This window comes from Desmodus rotundus, chromosome 13 (assembly GCF_022682495.2).
Source record: "Desmodus rotundus isolate HL8 chromosome 13, HLdesRot8A.1, whole genome shotgun sequence".
In the NCBI taxonomy this organism is placed as follows: Eukaryota; Metazoa; Chordata; class Mammalia; order Chiroptera; family Phyllostomidae; genus Desmodus; species Desmodus rotundus.
This window is the reverse complement of record NC_071399.1, coordinates 25,180,131-25,197,768: the sequence shown is the minus strand read 5'-3', so window position 1 is coordinate 25,197,768 and position 17,638 is coordinate 25,180,131. Positions and strand designations below refer to the sequence as shown.

The 17,638-nt window shown below is 49.9% G+C and overlaps 1 protein-coding gene across 8 annotated transcripts in view; it reads left to right on the top strand.

Moving 5' to 3' along the window:
• Nucleotides 1-17,638, top strand: part of ANK1 (ankyrin 1) — a 197,385-nt gene that overhangs the window by 166,631 nt on the left and 13,116 nt on the right. For all 8 annotated transcript variants that reach the window (XM_045186675.3, XM_053916480.2, XM_045186673.3 and 5 more), the window contains exons 35-38: nt 56-130; nt 1,651-1,782; nt 2,603-2,749; nt 14,444-15,002. In XM_045186675.3, coding sequence (XP_045042610.2) covers nt 56-130; nt 1,651-1,782; nt 2,603-2,749; nt 14,444-15,002 — 913 coding nt within the window. The remainder of the gene's footprint in view (nt 1-55; nt 131-1,650; nt 1,783-2,602; nt 2,750-14,443; nt 15,003-17,638) is intronic.

The window sequence follows — 17,638 nt, the reverse complement described above, 5'->3', positions numbered from 1 at the left end:
GTCATTCACTCACCCCCGTCGAGGCCACTAAAGGAACTCCAATGCTTCTCCCCAGGTTTACTCAGTGGGACAGACCGAGCAGATATGAAGATGGCTATTATAGCAGAGCACCTTGGTCTCAGCTGGGCAGGTGAGTCCAGGAAGTTGAGGTAGGAAAGCACTTGGCCTGTGTACATCTACCCCTGAACCTCCTCCCTCTAATGAGCAACTGATGAAAGCATGTCTAGACCTCTTTTTACTATCAGTTGTGTTGTGATTGTCTTAGCTAGGTCTGTTGCCTAAGCAACGCCTTTGAGGCCAATAGAAAGGAAGGTGCTCCCTCCCTCCCCCATGTCTGTCTGGTTTTCCTTTGTATGAAAGAAATGTTCAACATTACAGGAGACCTTGGAAATGATCTAGTTCACCTCATTTTACAGACGGGAAAACTGAGATCCAGCTAAATAGGGTGACTTTAATTGTATGGCTTTAATTATATGGTTAGTTAGTGACAGCGCCCAGAAAATCCAGCAAACAAATAACTAACATTCAAACAGAAGATCTGTTTGATTCAAACAGAAGGTCACCTGGTGGCACGTCCGCTGCCCCCTACATGCTTCTCATTGCCTTTCCTCAAAGATGGCATTGCTGAGGGAAAAGGGAGTTAAAGACCACGCCTCAACGTTTTTCACTTACAACCTCCAGCAGTAGCTGAAGGCTACCAGATGTCTTGTCAACAGTAGTGGGTGATCTTGTTTGAAGTGAGGCAGTGGGCAAAATAAAGTGAAAGCCCAAAATGTGCTTTCCTCGGTCACCAGCCCTGTAACTTATTCCCGCCCCCCTTTGTGTTAGTTCTTATATGAATGGACTCTCCTCACTCAGAGAGGGCTTCAGAGGAATCAGAAACCTGAGCAGTTACTTGCTGCAGGGCAGGGTGACAAAGGTCCACAGCAGAAATTCAGGGACCGTCCATTGTTTAAGCTAAAAAAGGATGTCTGCTGCCGCTTCTGAGGGGGCGTGTGTGTGGGGGTGATACACATTCTGATCTTCACTCTTGCTTTTCCTCTGATCTCTCTCATCCTTGAAATTAGGCTCTGATGCTGTTCTCCCTTCTAAAGCACCTGTGAGAAATAACAATAAAAATAATGGGAGGGAAAATAAGTGAACATTCTGTGTTACTGCCTTGCATTTAGATGGGAACTTGTATTTTCATTTAAAATGTAAATAACGCCTCTCCCTGAAGAAATGTGAATACAGAAACGCATTTCCTTTACAAGTGCTCCTCTGTGGGACGTCAGGGCATCCTGGTGTAGCACAGACAGCAGGGTAGGGAGTGGAGGGTTGTATGGGGGCGGCAGCTGGTTCTGTGACCTTGGCTAAGTTGCTTCCTCTGCTGAGAGGCCATCTCATCTTCTATTTGAAGTGATGTGAGGAAGAAAAGGTGTCTGTCCATTCATTCATTCAATGCCCATTTATTGAGCACCCCTACTCCTGCCCCATTTTCTGGGGCTACAAAAGTGTAGGTGTCTGCATTTCACTTGGCATTTCTTGTTAGGAAGGAATACCAAACCCAAAGTTGCTCCCCGCTGGATGCCCCAGTCCACAGGGCTCAGTTCAGGAGCCAGAGCTGAGCTCTGACTTGGCTCACGCCCAGCCTTGGTTCTTCGCTTGCAGAGCTGGCCCGGGAGCTGCAGTTCAGCGTGGAAGACATCAACAGGATCCGCGTAGAAAACCCCAACTCTCTGTTGGAGCAGAGCGCAGCCTTGCTGAACCTCTGGGTCATCCGTGAAGGCACCAACGCAAAGAGTCAGTACCGCTAAGCATAGGACGCCTTTCTTCCCACAGCCTGTGCGGAGACCTAGCCATGTCCCTGGTAGTTCCTCCTTGAAGTTCCATTTGTGCCGTTTGCCTTTGGTCCCGTCTGCTTTGCCCTCTCTGTCCCTTTCTCTCACGCACACCCCTCAGGGTCACTAGAGCTTCTAGGCAATCCTGCGGGAAGAGAACACCAGAGGTCTTGGCCTGCATCTTCTTCCCCCCTCAGAATGAGATGGCGGTTGCCCCGGGGCCCCACGTATCAGCACACGTGCAGGGAATGGGGTGTCCTGTTGGATTGCTCACACAAACAAGGACTATCCTCTCAGGGCAGAGTGTGGGTGAGCGAAGCCTGACCTCCTTCTCCCAAAAATATCTTTTTCTCTGACCTGGAGGGAAGATTTGTCTCACTCATTTCTGCTCCCCCTCAACCAAGTCCCCACAGTCAGAAACTCTAAGAGGAAATTGTTTTCATTCACATCGCAAAGCAACTGGGAAGGACCAAGGATTTCCAAAGGGCAGACTCCACTCATCCTTACTCTCCTTTCCCTGCAGTATTCTTAGATGACCAAAGTTTTCCCATGCTTTGAACTTGGCCACTGTTGGGGATTGGAAAAGATCTGTTGAAGGGGAATGACATCTTCTCCAAAGAGGCAATTTGTTTGGATTCTGACCAAAGAAGAATGCCTCTACGTTCTGAAAAAATAAACCATCTCCCCCCTTCTCCCATTTCTCCCTGGCGGAGCCTGGAGACACTCGCACTGCCCCACGGTAGAATTCCCTCAGCAGGCGCCTTCTTTCTCCTCCCCGACAGTGGAGAACCTGTACGCGGCCCTGCGGAACATTGACCGGAGCGAGATCGTGAACATGCTGGAAGGCTCAGGCAGACAAAGCCGCAATCTGAAAGCGGACCGGCGGCACACGGAGCGGGACTACTCCTCCTCTCCCTCCCAGATGAATGGTGAGTGTCTCTCGGAAGGGGATGGGGCTGAGCCAAGCCTGGCCTTCCAGCCTCCCGTACAAGACACTTCCTGAAACCGGGAAACCGGCTCACCCGTTGGTGGGAGGCCTGTCTCAGCAAACGCCCTCCCCAGTGGCGGTGAGAACAGAAGTGAGCAAGAGAAGGGCCTGCTCCTCTCTGCACGGAGGCTCCCTGATGCTTCTCTCAGTGACAGACTGCCAGGGGTCCTGGTGTCATAGGAAAGAGCTCAAGTGTGGAGCAGCAGCTAGGCTCCTGCCCCTACAAGTCACAGAGGCTCTGTGTAGCTCTGCAGCAGGCATAGGAACTCTTTGGGCTCCGGTGTCCCCACCTGTAAAACAGTCAGTGGCTGAAGAGCAACGGGCATGGAGCGTCTGGCCCAAGGTCTGATGTGGATTAGCTGGGTGCTGTTTTAAAAGCCCTGTTGCTGCCCCTTCTGCAAGGCTAAGCAGGTTTCTTTGCTTTGTACAGTCTCTCCTTTTCTCTCTCTCCCTTTTTTCTCACCCTGTCTCTTCCCCCTCACTCTTTTTGATGTAGTTCAGCATGGCACAGGAGTCCCCGATGTGACCAGGCCCCTGGGGGGTGTTGGCCTTTGCCCTCAGCACCCCTACTGCAGTCTCTGGAGGACCATGTTCCTTTCGGCAGCCCTAGAAGGGGCCAGTCACATGAAGTAGCAGGCTGCGGACCCCCCTGCCCTGCCCTGCCCTGCCCTGTATCCGCCCCCCTCTAGCCAGTGGGCACAGAAACAGCAGAGCCCTGCTGTGTGGTGGGAGCCAGGAGGCTGGGCTCTGGCCCCTTTTTCCGCCAGACTCCGTGTGCAGCTGAGACATCTTATTTTCCTTAAAATCAGCAAGTTGGGTTAGATCCCTAAGATTCCTTACGAACCCTGAAAAACAATTTTTAATTTTGTAAACTATCTTCCTCTGGCACCTGATATGTCAGCGTGGACAGCTGCATCGTGTTTATGCTCCCAAGCTCCTAGTTTAACGGTTGTCCTGGCCACACACACATGAGCTCCCATGCGGGCACCTGTGGCACCAGGAATGGGCCGCGTGTGGGTAAGTTCTAGGCTGGGCCAGGCACAGGGCCTCTCTGCCAGGTGGAGCCTGCTCAGGCTGGGCCCCTTGCACCTCTCTTTCTCTCTGTGTCCCATGTCTCCTGAAACGTGCCAGCTAGTGCCCCTGGGTGCAGGAGTCCTCTGTGGATCACGCCCTGTCACCTCTCTCTTCTGCCTCTGACCTCATCTGGACCTGGAGTCCGCTCATTCTCTCCCACCACCTGTCTCCACTGTCTCCGCCTCGGCCAGGCGTTCAGGAGCCTGTGGCCTCCACAGATGCATGTCGTGGGGGACTCCTCACCCTCCCCACCCCGTGTCTCATGGCTGTGTGTGAGGGCATGTGTGTGCGTGCGTGGGGGCTGCACGCTGGGCACTGCTCACTCCTCACATCCAGCATAAAGGGCGTCAAGACAGTGGTCCGCCCCCACATTCCTCTGGGGGCCCGGTTGGAGCACCGCGGGGACTGCTGGGTAGACCCACTTGCTCCCACAGAGGAAAGAAGGGCAGGCAGTGGAGGAATGCCGCCAACTTCAGGAAGTCCAGCTGACTAAGCACTTCTTGTCTGTGTGACCACCCGTCACCCCATTGGGTTTCTTACTGTCCCCAGGCTGTGTCAGTGAGACCAGACCACAAGGTTTGGGGTTTTCTGTGCCCCAGTTATGTACCTACAAGACAACGGGCCCATAGAATGACGTGCCTGTGAACGAGGCATTACAATAATTTGAAATCTGTTAAGCAGGTAGATCCCATGTTAAGTGTTCTTAACATAATAAAACTTTTTGAAAAAGAGTAACAAACCCAGGCACTGATGAGTGCCTCACAGTGGCTGTGGGCCTCACAGCCCTGTCCGGCCCAGAGACTCACATGCTGAAACAGAGCTCTCAGTCCCCATATGAGGCTGGGTCTCTCTGTGCCCTGTGCCAAGGTCTCCGTTTCAGTTGGTCAACTCATCTGACAAAATGTTTTCAAATACCTGTCATGTGCCAGGTGCTCTTCTAGACAGGGAAGAAAAATCAGTCCTCAAACAGAATCCCCCCCCCGAAAAAACCCCCAAACCCTGCCTTCACGGAGCTGCTTTGTATTTGGAGAGTCAAACAATAACCTAATATGTAAGTGAATTATATAATGTGCTAGCAGGTAAAATAAGTGGTGTGGAAAAAACAGACTGTAGTAAGGGGGATGGGAGGGCTGGGTTGGGGTGTAAATCAGTGGTGGGAATGGGCAGCATCTGAACAAAGGCCAGGAGGATATGGGGGAGTGAGCCACAGAAATATGGGGAAAGAACATCCAGACCAGGGTACATTCAGCGGCCCTGAGCGAGCTGCTGGTGTGTTCATCAAGCAGGGAGGGGCCAGAGGGGCTGGGCGGAGAGAGGGAGAAAGGACAGGCGCAGAGATCAGAGGGCTGTGGGAGGCCAGCTCTTATAGACTGTCCTGGGGATACTGGGTTCTACTTGGAATGAGACGGAGGGCTGTGGGAGGCTTTGGAGAAAAAGAGTAACATGATCTAACTTAAGGTTTAAAGGATCCCTCTTCCTGCTTTGTTGATTGTAGATGGTCACAAGCTTCCTGGCTTCTCTGTCCAACCTCGTCAGCCCCTCCACACGCCCTCCTCCAGCAGGTCTCCTGACAGGCCCAGGCTGTGGGCCCTGTGCGCATACTGCCCGCCATGGCCTGGCACACACTCAGCAGCAGGCCCCAAGCTTGGTCCCTTCTGCCTTTCTGGGAACCAGAATTGGCTTTTGTTTGTTTTTCCTGCCCTCTTCCCTGTCCCAGGAAGCCCACCCCAAGTCTGGGTGCCCTTCTGGCCTGAACAGAATGAGCAGGAGGGGTCAGTGGGAGGAGGCTGGGAGACAGCAGCCTCCTGCAGTGTCTCTGGTTTTCTCCTGGGCAGGAGCAGTGGCGGCTTGTCCTGGGGCCAGCCTGGCCCTCTGCACTGATGGTCCCGGTCGCGCCTCACCTCCTTTGTATTTTACCTCATTTCCCTGCTTGTCTGAGCCTCCTTATGAAGCCCAGGAACTAAGGGCAGGGGATTGGTTGCCCCATGGGTCAGGGAAACAGAAACCCAAGGTCTCTTTTTCTTCCTTCCCGGCTCCTCTTGCCATAGGCACCTGGACTGGTCCAACCGGAAGGGGCTTAAATCAAAAGGCCACTTAGCTTCTCCTACACAAGAGGAGACTACCCAGGGCACTTGGGTAATAAATGTGTAGGGAAAAATTGCCTGAAAGCAGAAAAAAATAGCATGTACCTAAAAATAAAACAGATTTCTCCTATGAAAGAAAAAAATGGGCATCTCACACCCACACTTGTCAGCTCCATTTGGTTTGATAAATTGAACTTATATGAATGCCTGTGTCCACTTAGAAATAAAATGAATACAAGTACTGAATGTGGCTCCGGTCTGAGGCCAGGTTGTCTGTCCACTCTTCATCTAGCTTGCTTTTCACATTAAACTGATAGGATAATCATTACATCTGGATCAGCAGAGACCCAGTGTGATAACCAAGATGAGGAGAGACCCAGGCGGGACCACTGGACTGTGCTCTGCTCCCAAAGCAGTATGTACATTCGCCTCCTACCTGATTTCCCCATCATGCAACTCCAGAGGGGAGACCTCTCGACTGGAGGATGTGCTGGGGACTAGGTGGTGGCAGGGTCACATGAGACGCCCAGAGAGACAGATCCTTCTGAAATGCAGCCTAGGGAACTGAGCAGACCTTTCGGCCTGGTCCCCCACTGTGAGATATTCCTTATGAGGACGTGCTCGGCCATTCATGAACGTTGCTCTGACTACATAGAAATCCCCACCAGCACTGGGTTTGGCCACCTGTAGCCTCGGATCCAAGCCTGTAGGGGTGTGGTGGATCAGTGGGGTCCTCTGGAGACTTAAGAGGGAGCAGTGAGGCCTTGCCCCTAAATATTGTTCCCAGGGGAGGGGCTCCAGGATAAACACAAAGCGAGAGAAGGTATGTGTGAGTTCTCTTCATGGACATATTTTCATTCCAGTGAAATGTCATTAAAGTGAACAGCATGGAAGTTTCAAAGTGGGAAAGTCACAAAGCATGCCCAAGAATGAGCCTCAGGCAATCCATAGCTACCATCTCCCACTCCTTATCAAGACTTACTGAGATTCTCAGGAGTGATAGAATGTTCATCTGGCCACACCTGAGAGGCTGTTTAAGATGAATTTCACTTCTGGCCAAAATGAAGTAACAGGGACCATATATACCCTCCTGTTTAAAACAGTCAAAAACTGTACAAAATATATGAAACAAAAGTGTTCGAGACATTGGACACGTGGCAACAAAGGACAGTGATCCACAAGACACGGAAATACACAAAGTGAACCCTCGCGCTAGTTTCTAGGTCACGGCCTAGGGAAGAGAAGTCCGAGAGGACTCCCTGGATTGAGGAGAAGGTGCTGAGAGTCCAGGGAGACTGGGGCAGCTGGAGATCCCAAGGCAGATCACCAGAAGAGAGGACTGTGGAGATCTTCAGAGGCTCCCCTGCAGGTTTTGGTTGAATATTAATCACCTATTCCCAACAGTCAGGCTGACCTCTTGTAGACATTGCACAGAGAACAAAGAAAGGTTCTGTTTCAGAACCAGAATGACTGGCCCTGAGTTGAGCAATGAGTCAGCCCTGCCTAATCAACCTTAAAAGTGAAATTCAAAAGGATCAAAGTATTTCCCAGTAACAAAACAAAGCTCAAGAATATTGATTACAGAGAGACTTCCAGCCAAGATGGAGGCGTAGGTAGTCACACTGTGCCTCCTCGAACAGACAAAAGAAAGACAACAATTTAAAAACAAAAGACAACCAGAACTGACAGAAAATTGAAATGTATGGAAGACCGACTACCAAGGAGATAAAGAAGAAACATTCATCCAGACGGGTAGGAGGAGAGGAGACCAGCAGTCAGGGGGGGAAAGGACTCGCAGCAAGGCGGCGGCTGGCGGACCCAGCGAGGTGGCAGATTGTGGAGCCGGGTGATCCAGGCTGTGCAGCTGGCTGGCAAGGAGCAGCAGGCAGACCCCGAAAGGTGGTGGCTGATGGACCCACATTCACATGCAGATAAACCGGGAGGAACAAAGGGGGAGCAAAACAGACCGCACAACCCAGGGTTCCAGCATGGGGAATTAAAGTCTCAAACCTCTGATTAAAAACACCTTTGAGGTTTGAGGCAGCGGGAGAAACTCCCAGCCTCACAGGAGAGTTTGTTGGAGAGACCCACAGGGTCCCAGAATGTACACAAACCCACCCACCCGGGAATCAGCACCAGAAGGGCCCACTTTGCTTGTGGGTAGCAGAATGACTGAAAACTGGCAGAGAGCAGAGCAAGCTACACTGTTCCCTCTCGGACCCCTCCCCGACATACAGTGTCACAATGCAGTGCTGTGGGTTGCCCTGCCCTGGTGAACACCTAAGGCTCTGCCCTTACTATGTAACAGGTGAGCCAAGACAAAAAAAAGTGGCCCAAAGGAAAGAACAGGTCAAAGCTCCAGAAAAAATACAGCTAAGTGACGAAGAGATAGCCAGCCTATCAGATGCACAGTTCAAAACACTGGTAATCAGGATGCTCACAGAATTGGTTGAATTTGGTCGCAAATTAGATGAAAAAATGAAGGCTATGCTAAGTGAAATAAAGGAAAATGCACAGGGAACCAATAGTGATGGGAAGGAAACCAGGACTCAAATCAATGGTATGGACCAGAAGGAAGAAAGAAACATCCAACCAGAAAAGAATGAAGAAAGAAGAATACAAAAAAAAAAAAATGAGGAAAGGCTTAGGAACATCCAGGACAACTTTAAATGTTCCAACATCCGAATCATAGGGGTGCCAGAAGGAGAAGAGGAAGAACAAGAAATTGAAATTTTATTTGAACAAATAATGAAGGAGAACTTCCCCAATCTGGCAAAGGAAATAGACTTCCAGGAAGTCCAGGAAGCTCAGCGTCCCAAAGAAGTTGGGCCCAAGGAAGCACACAGCAAGGCACATCATAATTACACTACCCAAGATTAAAGATAAGGAGAGAATCTTACAAATAGCAAAACAAAAGGACACAGTTACCTGCAAAGGAGTTCCCATAAGACTGTCAGCTGCTTTCTCAAAAGAGACTTTACAGGCAAGAAGGGGCTGGAAGGAAGTATTCCAAGTCATGAAAAGCAAGGATCTACATTCAAGATTGCTCTATCCAGCAAAGCTATCATTCAGAATGAAAGGGCAGACAAAGTGCTTCTCAGATAAGGAGTTCAACATCACCAAGCCCTTATTATATGAAATTAAAGGGATTTATCTAAGAAAAAAAAGGTTAAAAATATGAACAATAAAATAACAGCAAACTTACAGTTAATAACAACCACACCTAAAACAAGAAAAAAAGCAAACTAAGCAAACAACTAGAACAGGAATAGAACCACAGAGATGGAGACCACATGGAGGGTTATCAACAGGGGAGTGGGAGGGGGAGAGAGGAGGGGGGAAAGGTACAGAGAATAAGTAGCATAAATGGTAGGTAGAAAATAGACAGGGGGAGGGTAAGAATAGTATAGTAAATGTAGAAGCCAAAGAACTTATATGTATGACCCATGGACGTGAACTAAAGGGGGGAATGTGGGAGGGAGGGGGTGGGCAGGGAGGAGGGGAGTGAAGTGGGGGAAATGGGACAACTGTAATAGCATAATCAATAAAATATATTAAAAAAAAAGAAAGAATATTGATTAGAATATGGAGATATGCAGCTCCAAACAAGAAAATAATCACATGTCTGACATGCAATTGAAGATTTTCAGACATACGAAGAGGGAGGAAAGCATGACCCATGAAGAGGAGAAAAATAATCAATTGAAACTAACCGAAAACTGACTCAGACGTCAGAATTAGCAGACCACAATGGTGAAACAGTTATAACCGTATCGCAGATGTTCCAAAAGTTAAGTAGAGACCTGGAAGATAACCCTAATCAACCTTCCAGAGATAAAACTATAATATGTGGGATTAAAAATAGGCTGGATAAGATTAGACATTAGGCATTATAGAAGAAAAGATTGATAATACATAGTAATAGAAAGTCTCCAAAATGGAACACAGAAAGAAAATTTTAAAAAATATCAGTGAGCTCTGACAATTTCAAGTGATGTCATATTTGTGCAATTAAAGTTCCCACCAGAGAACAGAGTGACAAACAGAAGAACAGGAGAATTTCTTCAGCCTGATAAAGGGTATCCACAAAAAACCAACAGCTAACATTACGCTAACTGGTGAAAGACTGAATGCGTTTCTTCCAAGTCCAGTGCCAAGACAATGATAGCTGCTCCCACTGCTTCTGTTGCGTTGCGTGAGGGTGCCGGTACAATAGGGCAAGGAAGGGAAATAAAAGGCAACCGTATCGGAAAGGAAGAAGTAAACTGGACTTACTCACAGAGGACAAGATTGCTTGTATAAAAACTCCGGTGGAATCTACAAAAAGTTATTAACAAATGAGTTTAATTAAGGTTGCAAGATATAATTTTAAAGTATAAAAATCAATAGAATTTTATATACTAGCAATGAATGCTTGTAAATTGAAATTATAAAAGAATACCATTTACAATAACATTGAAATACTTGGAGATACAGCTGACCAAAGATGTGAAACACTTACACATTGAAAACGACAAAACATGCCTGAGAGATATCAAAGACCAAACTAAAGACAGAGATGCACCTCGCTGATGGGCCAGACGACTTGATATTGTTGTCAGTGCTCCTTAAATGACCTACCATACATTTGATGTGATCTCAGCCGAAATCCCAGCATGCTTTTTCTGTAGAAATTAACAAAGTAGTTCTACAATTCATATGGAAAGGACCTGGAGAATGAACAAAGTCAGAGGGCTACACTGACTGACTCCGAGATTTCTTACAAAGTTTGGCAACCGATACAGTGTGGTATTATCATAAAGGTAAACACATCCGTGCAATAGAATGGAGTCCAGAAATAGAACCACGTATGTGCGAACAACTGCTTTTCGACAAAAGTGCAAAGGCAATCCAGCAGAGAAAGGACGTTTCCAGCGCGAGGCACTGGAACGACTGGATATCTGTGTGCAAAAACGAACTTGGGTTCATACTTTGCACCATATACAAAATATTAGCTCAAAATGGATTAAAAATTGCATCTAAAACCTAATATAAAAACTCATGGAAATAAAACTTCTAGATGAAAACAAAAGAAAACCTTGAAGATCTTGAATAAGGCAAGGATTTCTTAGATACGACACCAAAGCACAGTCCACGAAAGAACAAATTGATAATTTGAGCTTCCTCAAAAATTCTACTCTTCAAATTAGATTGTGAAGAAAATGAAAAGACAAGCCACAGATTAGGAGAAAGTATTGGCAAATCTGCTATAGGACTTGTATGCAGAAATATATAAAGAACTCTCAAAACTCAATAATAAGAAAACACACAGCCCAAGTTTTAGAATAGGCAAATGACTGGAACAGACAGTTAACCAGTAACTGTTCGGATGGCAAATAAGTGCATGAAAAGATGCTCAACATCATTAGTCATTAGGGAAATGCAAAGTAAAACCACTGTGGAAGGAGATACCGCTACACAATAGAATAAAATGGGAAAGACTGACCATTCCAAGTGTTGTCGAGGGTATGGAGGAACTGGGACTCAGCACTGCTGGTGGAAATGTAAAATGGGACAACCACTCTGGGAGATGCTTTGCTTGTAATAGCCCCCTATTGGAGCCCAAATGCCCATTATCAGGTACGTGGATAAAGGAACTATAGTCTGTCCACCGAGTGGAATACAGCCCAGCCATGAAAATGCAGAAATCATCAATACATGCAACAGTATGGCTGATACCCACCTAATTAAGCTGAGTAAAAGAAGCCAGACAAAAAAGAGTGCACACTGTGTAATTCCATTTACACAAAATTCGAGGAAATGCAAACTAATGTATAGTGACATTAAGCAGGTCAGTGGTGACCTGGTGACGGGGTGGCAAAAGGTGGAATTACAAAGAAGCATGCAGAATCCTTCAAGGACAAGTGTCCCTCTGTTCATGGTGGTGGTGCTTTCATGGACGTGTACCTATGTCAGAACCTGTCAATTGAATTATCTACTTCAAATATGTGCACGGAGTGTATGTTCACCATTCCTCAGTAAGTCTGTCTTTAAAAGATATCAGTGGCAGAATCTAGTGGAGAGACCACTCCAATTAATTGTGTGCCTTAAGCAAGTTGCTGAACCTCTAGTTTCCTAATCTATAAAGTAGGTAATATTACTTTCCTTGTAGGGTTGCTGTGATCATTTAAAATAACCTATTAGATATGTTTTGTACAAAATAGGTGCTCAGTTAGTCATGGAAATGATACAAGAATGCTTTCAAAGTAACAGGAAGAAAAACAATCACTCGACTCTCAAAGTCCTGCTTGCATATACCTGGAGAGATTTCTCTGGAGGGGCGTCCCAGTTGCTCAGGTCACAGTTTCACGTGCAGTGCCGTGGAGTTCATGTTGTATGATTTGACCCATCCATTTCTCCTACTCTCCCACCTCTTTGTTCCCCGTTTGGTCAGACACAAAAGGGGATCCCCTTAGTCTCTGCCACTGCAGAACCCCACCTGCTGGCCACCCCACCACCTCATGGTCTCTTCCTGCTCCTCCTAATTTGGGGACATGGAGCCACATAGACTTGTAGAGATCAGGCAGGAAGAAAACTGTCCTGGAAAGATTAAAGGAAGATATACAAGCATGTCAATCACATAGCATGGTTCTTGGCTCATTGAAACGTGTAAATGTTAGCGATTGTGGCTTTACTAACTATGGATGAGGTCGCCTGTCCTTGCTCCCGTGTCCCCCTCACATACCTGGAGACTCTGCAGTAGTCATTGGGGCCAGTGGATTCCCCACCTGTTCTAGGCAAGTGCAAGGAAAAGGTAGACACCATCCCTGCCTTCACAGAGAGTATACAGTTCATGAGCAGGTTCAAAGATGGAGCAAATCAAGCTGAGCGGAAGTTGTTGGGAAAACATCATGAAAAAAGAGGCCAAAGAGAACTTGTCTGTTTGATGTGTGCTGTGTGTTTGCAATCCGCACACAACGGTAGCAGGCATGTAATTGGATCTCAGTCAATGCTTTGTGGTTGAACCAGTGAATGAGGATAGCCGGGGATGGTATTGTCAGAGGTAGAGAAGCAATGGGGGAGCAGCAGCTGAGGACTAGAGTTGGGAGTGAGGAGGGCTCCTTGGGCTAGAGAAAGGCCATGCCCAGGAAAGAGCTGGATACAGGGGTGGGGTCCAGGCGCTGGTGAATGGCAGAATGAAGAGCCTGGGTACTAGGTTAAAGGCCTCTGTGGACACAGGAAGGTCGATAGAGACTCTGCAGGGGGCAGCCGCACCCACACCCAGAGTCCTCTGGCTCTGCTGGGTGTTCAGAGGTTACAGGCACACATCTGCTCCCTAGTTCCCCAGACCGGCTGAGCCAAATAGAGAATCTCGGCTTCTAGTTCCTCCTCCCACCCACAGAGTGGCACCTGCTCTGAAGGGGAGTCAGAGGCTCTCCCCTTTTCTCAGGGACCCCCACTCCTGGCTGGAGGAGAGTGCAAGAGCCACCTGACAGGACAGTACCCATTCGGCTGGCACACAGGTTCCTCGCACACTTGCACGTGCCACTCACTCAGCTTCCTAGTCACTTCTGAACACCAGGGAACCAGTACCAGAGGCAAGCAGAAAACTAGCAGGGACTCCTGTCCGAACCTGTCAGCAAGGAACTGACGTGTGGGCAGGCTGTGCTGCCCAGGGGGCCATGCTCAGCATCCTGGGCTGGCCGGGCCAATCCCACCTGCTCACTGTTGACCAGGAGCTGGCTTGAAGCTCAGGGCCGGTGAAGAAGGAACTTTCAGGCAGAGCGGGCGGCAGCCGATGTGCCTGGTGCCTCGTGGTGTCCTCTGACCTGGCCCTTGTTTTGATCCCTTAGGGCCCTCACTTGTGCCTCTTGAGATCATTCCAGTGTCTAGAACCAGTCTGCAACTTGAGGAAAAGTTACTTCATCCCAAACGGTTTCCTATTGGATCCCCGCACGGAGGTCTGCGGGTGTTCGGTTACGCATTAGACCCCTCCAAGGCAGCTCAGTTACGGAGCCTGGCCCCCCGTGGGCTGTTCCCTCCCTTTAAGATACATTCCTGACAGATACGCTAAGGAGTGTACTAAAGGGAAGTACTGAGCAAAGAAAGAACAATGTTTCTTTCTGCCTAGCCGTGGAGAAGTGGGGTTTTCCTCTGACTGGAGACAGATTGGAGCCCTTTGGATCGAGGCTTCTTGATCTAGCGCTCTAAACTGGAAAAGAATTCCAATCTCTTCTCTTTGCCATCCAGCAAAGGAGCCCTCCTCTCCGCCCCTCTCCCTGGCTGCCCCCCACCCAACCCTTGTTTCTCTTGCCCAGGTGCCCTGGGCAGCAGCCACAAGGCCTGAGCAAAGGAGTTTGAGCTTGGAAAGCCTCTCGCCCGGAATGCGCATGCCTGTCCGTGGCCGTGCCCGTTGAGTGCGTGTGCGTGGTCTTGCACGTAAGCGTGTGTGACAGAAATCGCTTCTGGAGCATGTTGCCCTCTGTCTGCCCATCCAGGTTACTCCTCGCTGCAGGACGAGCTGCTGTCCCCTGCCTCCCTGCACTACGCGCTTCCCTCTCCGCTGCGTGCAGACCAGTACTGGAACGAGGTGGCCATCATAGACGCCATCCCCTTGGCGGCCACAGAGCATGACGCCATGCTGGAGATGTCTGACATGCAGGTGTGGTCCGCGGGCCTCACACCCTCCTTGGTCACTGCTGAGGACTCCTCTCTGGAGTGCAGCAAGGCCGAGGACTCTGACGCCACCGGCCACGAGTGGAAGCTGGAGGGCACGCTCTCCGAGGGACCCCAGGGCCCCACACTGGGCTCTCTGGACCTTGTGGAGGACGACACAGTGGATTCAGATGCCACAAATGGCCTTATCGATTTGCTTGACCAGGAGGAAGGTCAGAGGTCAGAAGAGAAGCTGCCAGGTCATGAGAGGCAGGAGGACTCGACAGGTGCAGGGCGGGACTCAGAGAATGAAGTGTCTCTTGTTTCAGGCCAGCAGAAGGTGCAAGCCCGCATCACAGAATCCCCCACTGTGAGTCGGGTGATGGAGACCGGCCAGGACAGGTAAGGGCGGGGCTGCCATGGTGGGATGCCTTTCCTCTTCCTGGGCTTCTGGGTGAGACTGTGCCTGGCAGTGAGTGCAGAGGGAATAGTTAGGTGCTGCGGCTAACCCTGACTCTCTGTTCTAAACGCCCTAGGAGAAATCCATTCTGTAGGTACCAGCTTGCTCTGAAGCTCCCCGGTCCTCACTCAGGCCTCTGTCCTGTAAGAATGGAGCTGTGGTCTGCAAAGGCCAGTCCCTCCCAAGACACCTGCTGGGGGTGGCTAGCAGGAAAGAGGCTTCGGGGTTTGGGCTGGGCGTGTGAAGCATACTTAGGAGAGAGAAGATAAGGCCTGGAGGAGCCGTGTCTCCAGAGTGCAGCCGGGGCTGGGCGCCCAGGGCCCCTGTCACTGTTGGGTGCTTATCATGGAAGACCATATTTAGAAACCTAAAAGCACCAGGGCCCAGACAGTCCTTTGTATGGTCACACAGCCTGCATGGCAGAGCTGATAAAGGTGCCCTTTCTGCTTTACCCTTTTGAGAGAGTGAGGCTGGTGGACTTATCAAGGGCAGAACAGAGCTTTTGACTTTTAAGAGATGGTTGTTCTTGTGGTAACTCCTCACCAAGCTCCCCATGACAAGAAGGCTGGTACTGTGCCAGCAGCAAGGAAGCATGGGTGGCAGTTCGGGGAGAAGGGCCTTCTGCACCTCTGCAAACACCGAGAGCTCTCAGGCCTGGGCCGACTCGTCTCCATGCCGAGGGCTCCACACTCCCGGTGCTGTGCTGAGGGCCGGGTGGGGCTCAGGGTGAGAGAGAGAGGAGACAGACAAGTTGGCGGGTATTGCTCTCGCCTTCCTGGACTGGTACAGGAAACAAGTGACAGCGGCTCTCTCTTCCATATTACTGAGCTTCCTACATTTTTTCTAAAGCAAAGATACAGTTGATGTGTTCCCAGAAGGCTATGACCACCCAAGGAGCTCAGGTCTGGCCAGGCCATGGGAAGTCTGTTCTCATTTCCTCTTCCCACCCACATTGCTCAACTCAAAAGCCCATGCTGACTGGACATTTCCCAGGGTCCACTCAGTGTGGCCCAAATACCTTAGTAGGAGGAAAAGGAGAAGGAAGGTCGGTTAGAAGGTGAGACAGCACGGGTTTATTTAGTTTAGGGGCCCAAATGAATCCTCTGAGCAGGAGGCAGAACTGGACAGACCGACCGTATGAGGATTCAAACTGAAATACTGGCTTTCCTGCGAAAAGGGCCATCGCCCAGCAACCCGTGATGGCCCTTCACTCAACAAGCAGTGACGGGGCACCCGCCTGCGTGCTGGCCGCTGCACCGCTGTGACAGCGAGGTCACTGGACGGGGAACCAGAAGGCCTGAGTGCTCGGCCTCAGTGTTACAGTTTGGCTCCGTGCCCTTGGTCAGCCTCCCAGTGGGGACAGACAAATTCTGTTCACTCACCCAGCAATATGGATTGAGTGCCTGCCGTGTGCCAGGCACTTACAAAAGTGCCTAGGTACTGGGGACATGGCATTGAACAAGACAGACCAAACGTCTCTACCTGTAAGAAGATTATATTCTAGCGGGGAGACTGAGAGTAAACAAGATAAGTAAAATTCAGAGTAATTAAAAGAGAAATACTAGTAATAAGTGATAAAATTAAAAGTAAAGCAGGGAACGGGAGCAGGAGGTGCATGTGTGTGTGGAGAGGGGGTGGTTGAAATTGCAGACAGGGTAGGTAGGGAAGCCTGGGAGAGTGGTGTTGGAATAAAGACTTAAAGGAATTAGGGGTGAGCCGTGCGAATAGCTGAGAGGAGACAGCCAGCCGAAGGCCGAGCTGGTACAGTGGCCTTGAAGTAGAGCACACCTGGCACAGGCAAGGGACAGTGAGGAGGTCACTGTGCCTACAGCAGAGTGACCAAGGAAGATGAGGTTAGGGAGGTAATGGGGCCAGAGGTGTCAGACTTGAGACTCACAGAAAGACGCAAGCCTTTACTGGGTAGAATGGGCAGCCCCTGGAGGGCTCTGAGCAGACTTGTGAGGTGACCTGACAAGTGCCGTGACAGTGGCCTGACCCGGCAAGGGTAGGAGCAGAGAGAGAGGCTAGGAGGCCCGGGTTGGCGGTGGCATGGGCCGGGACTGCAGCGGCAGTGGTGGCGAGAAGTGGCCGTGCTCGGGCTGTTTCATGAGAGTTGAAAGAGGTGACACTCACTGCAGTGGGGGGAACTGGGCGGAACAGGCCCGGGGAGAAGGTCGTAAGTGTGAATTTGACCGTGCTGTCCTCGAGACGCCTGTTAGAAATCCAGAGCAGAGATGTGGAGGAGGCGGCCACACATCTGCGCGGCAAGGAAGAGACGCTGGAGACGGACATCTGGGTGTGAGGAGCACACGGACGGGGTGGAAAGCGGTGCACTGAACGACTCCCTGAGGAAGCGGATGTAGATAGAGCAGAGGCCTTAGAACTGAGCCCTGGGGTGCTCTGGTGTTCAGAAGTCAGGGAGATTAGGGGGAACCAACAAAGGACACTGGAAAAGAGTGACTGGAGATGGACGAGGGGACCAAGCAAATGTGGTGTCCCAGAAGCCCTGGAGGAGCCTGTTCCCGGGGAAGCGTGACTGACGTGTCACATGAGCACTTAGATGAGGACTGTGGGGCGC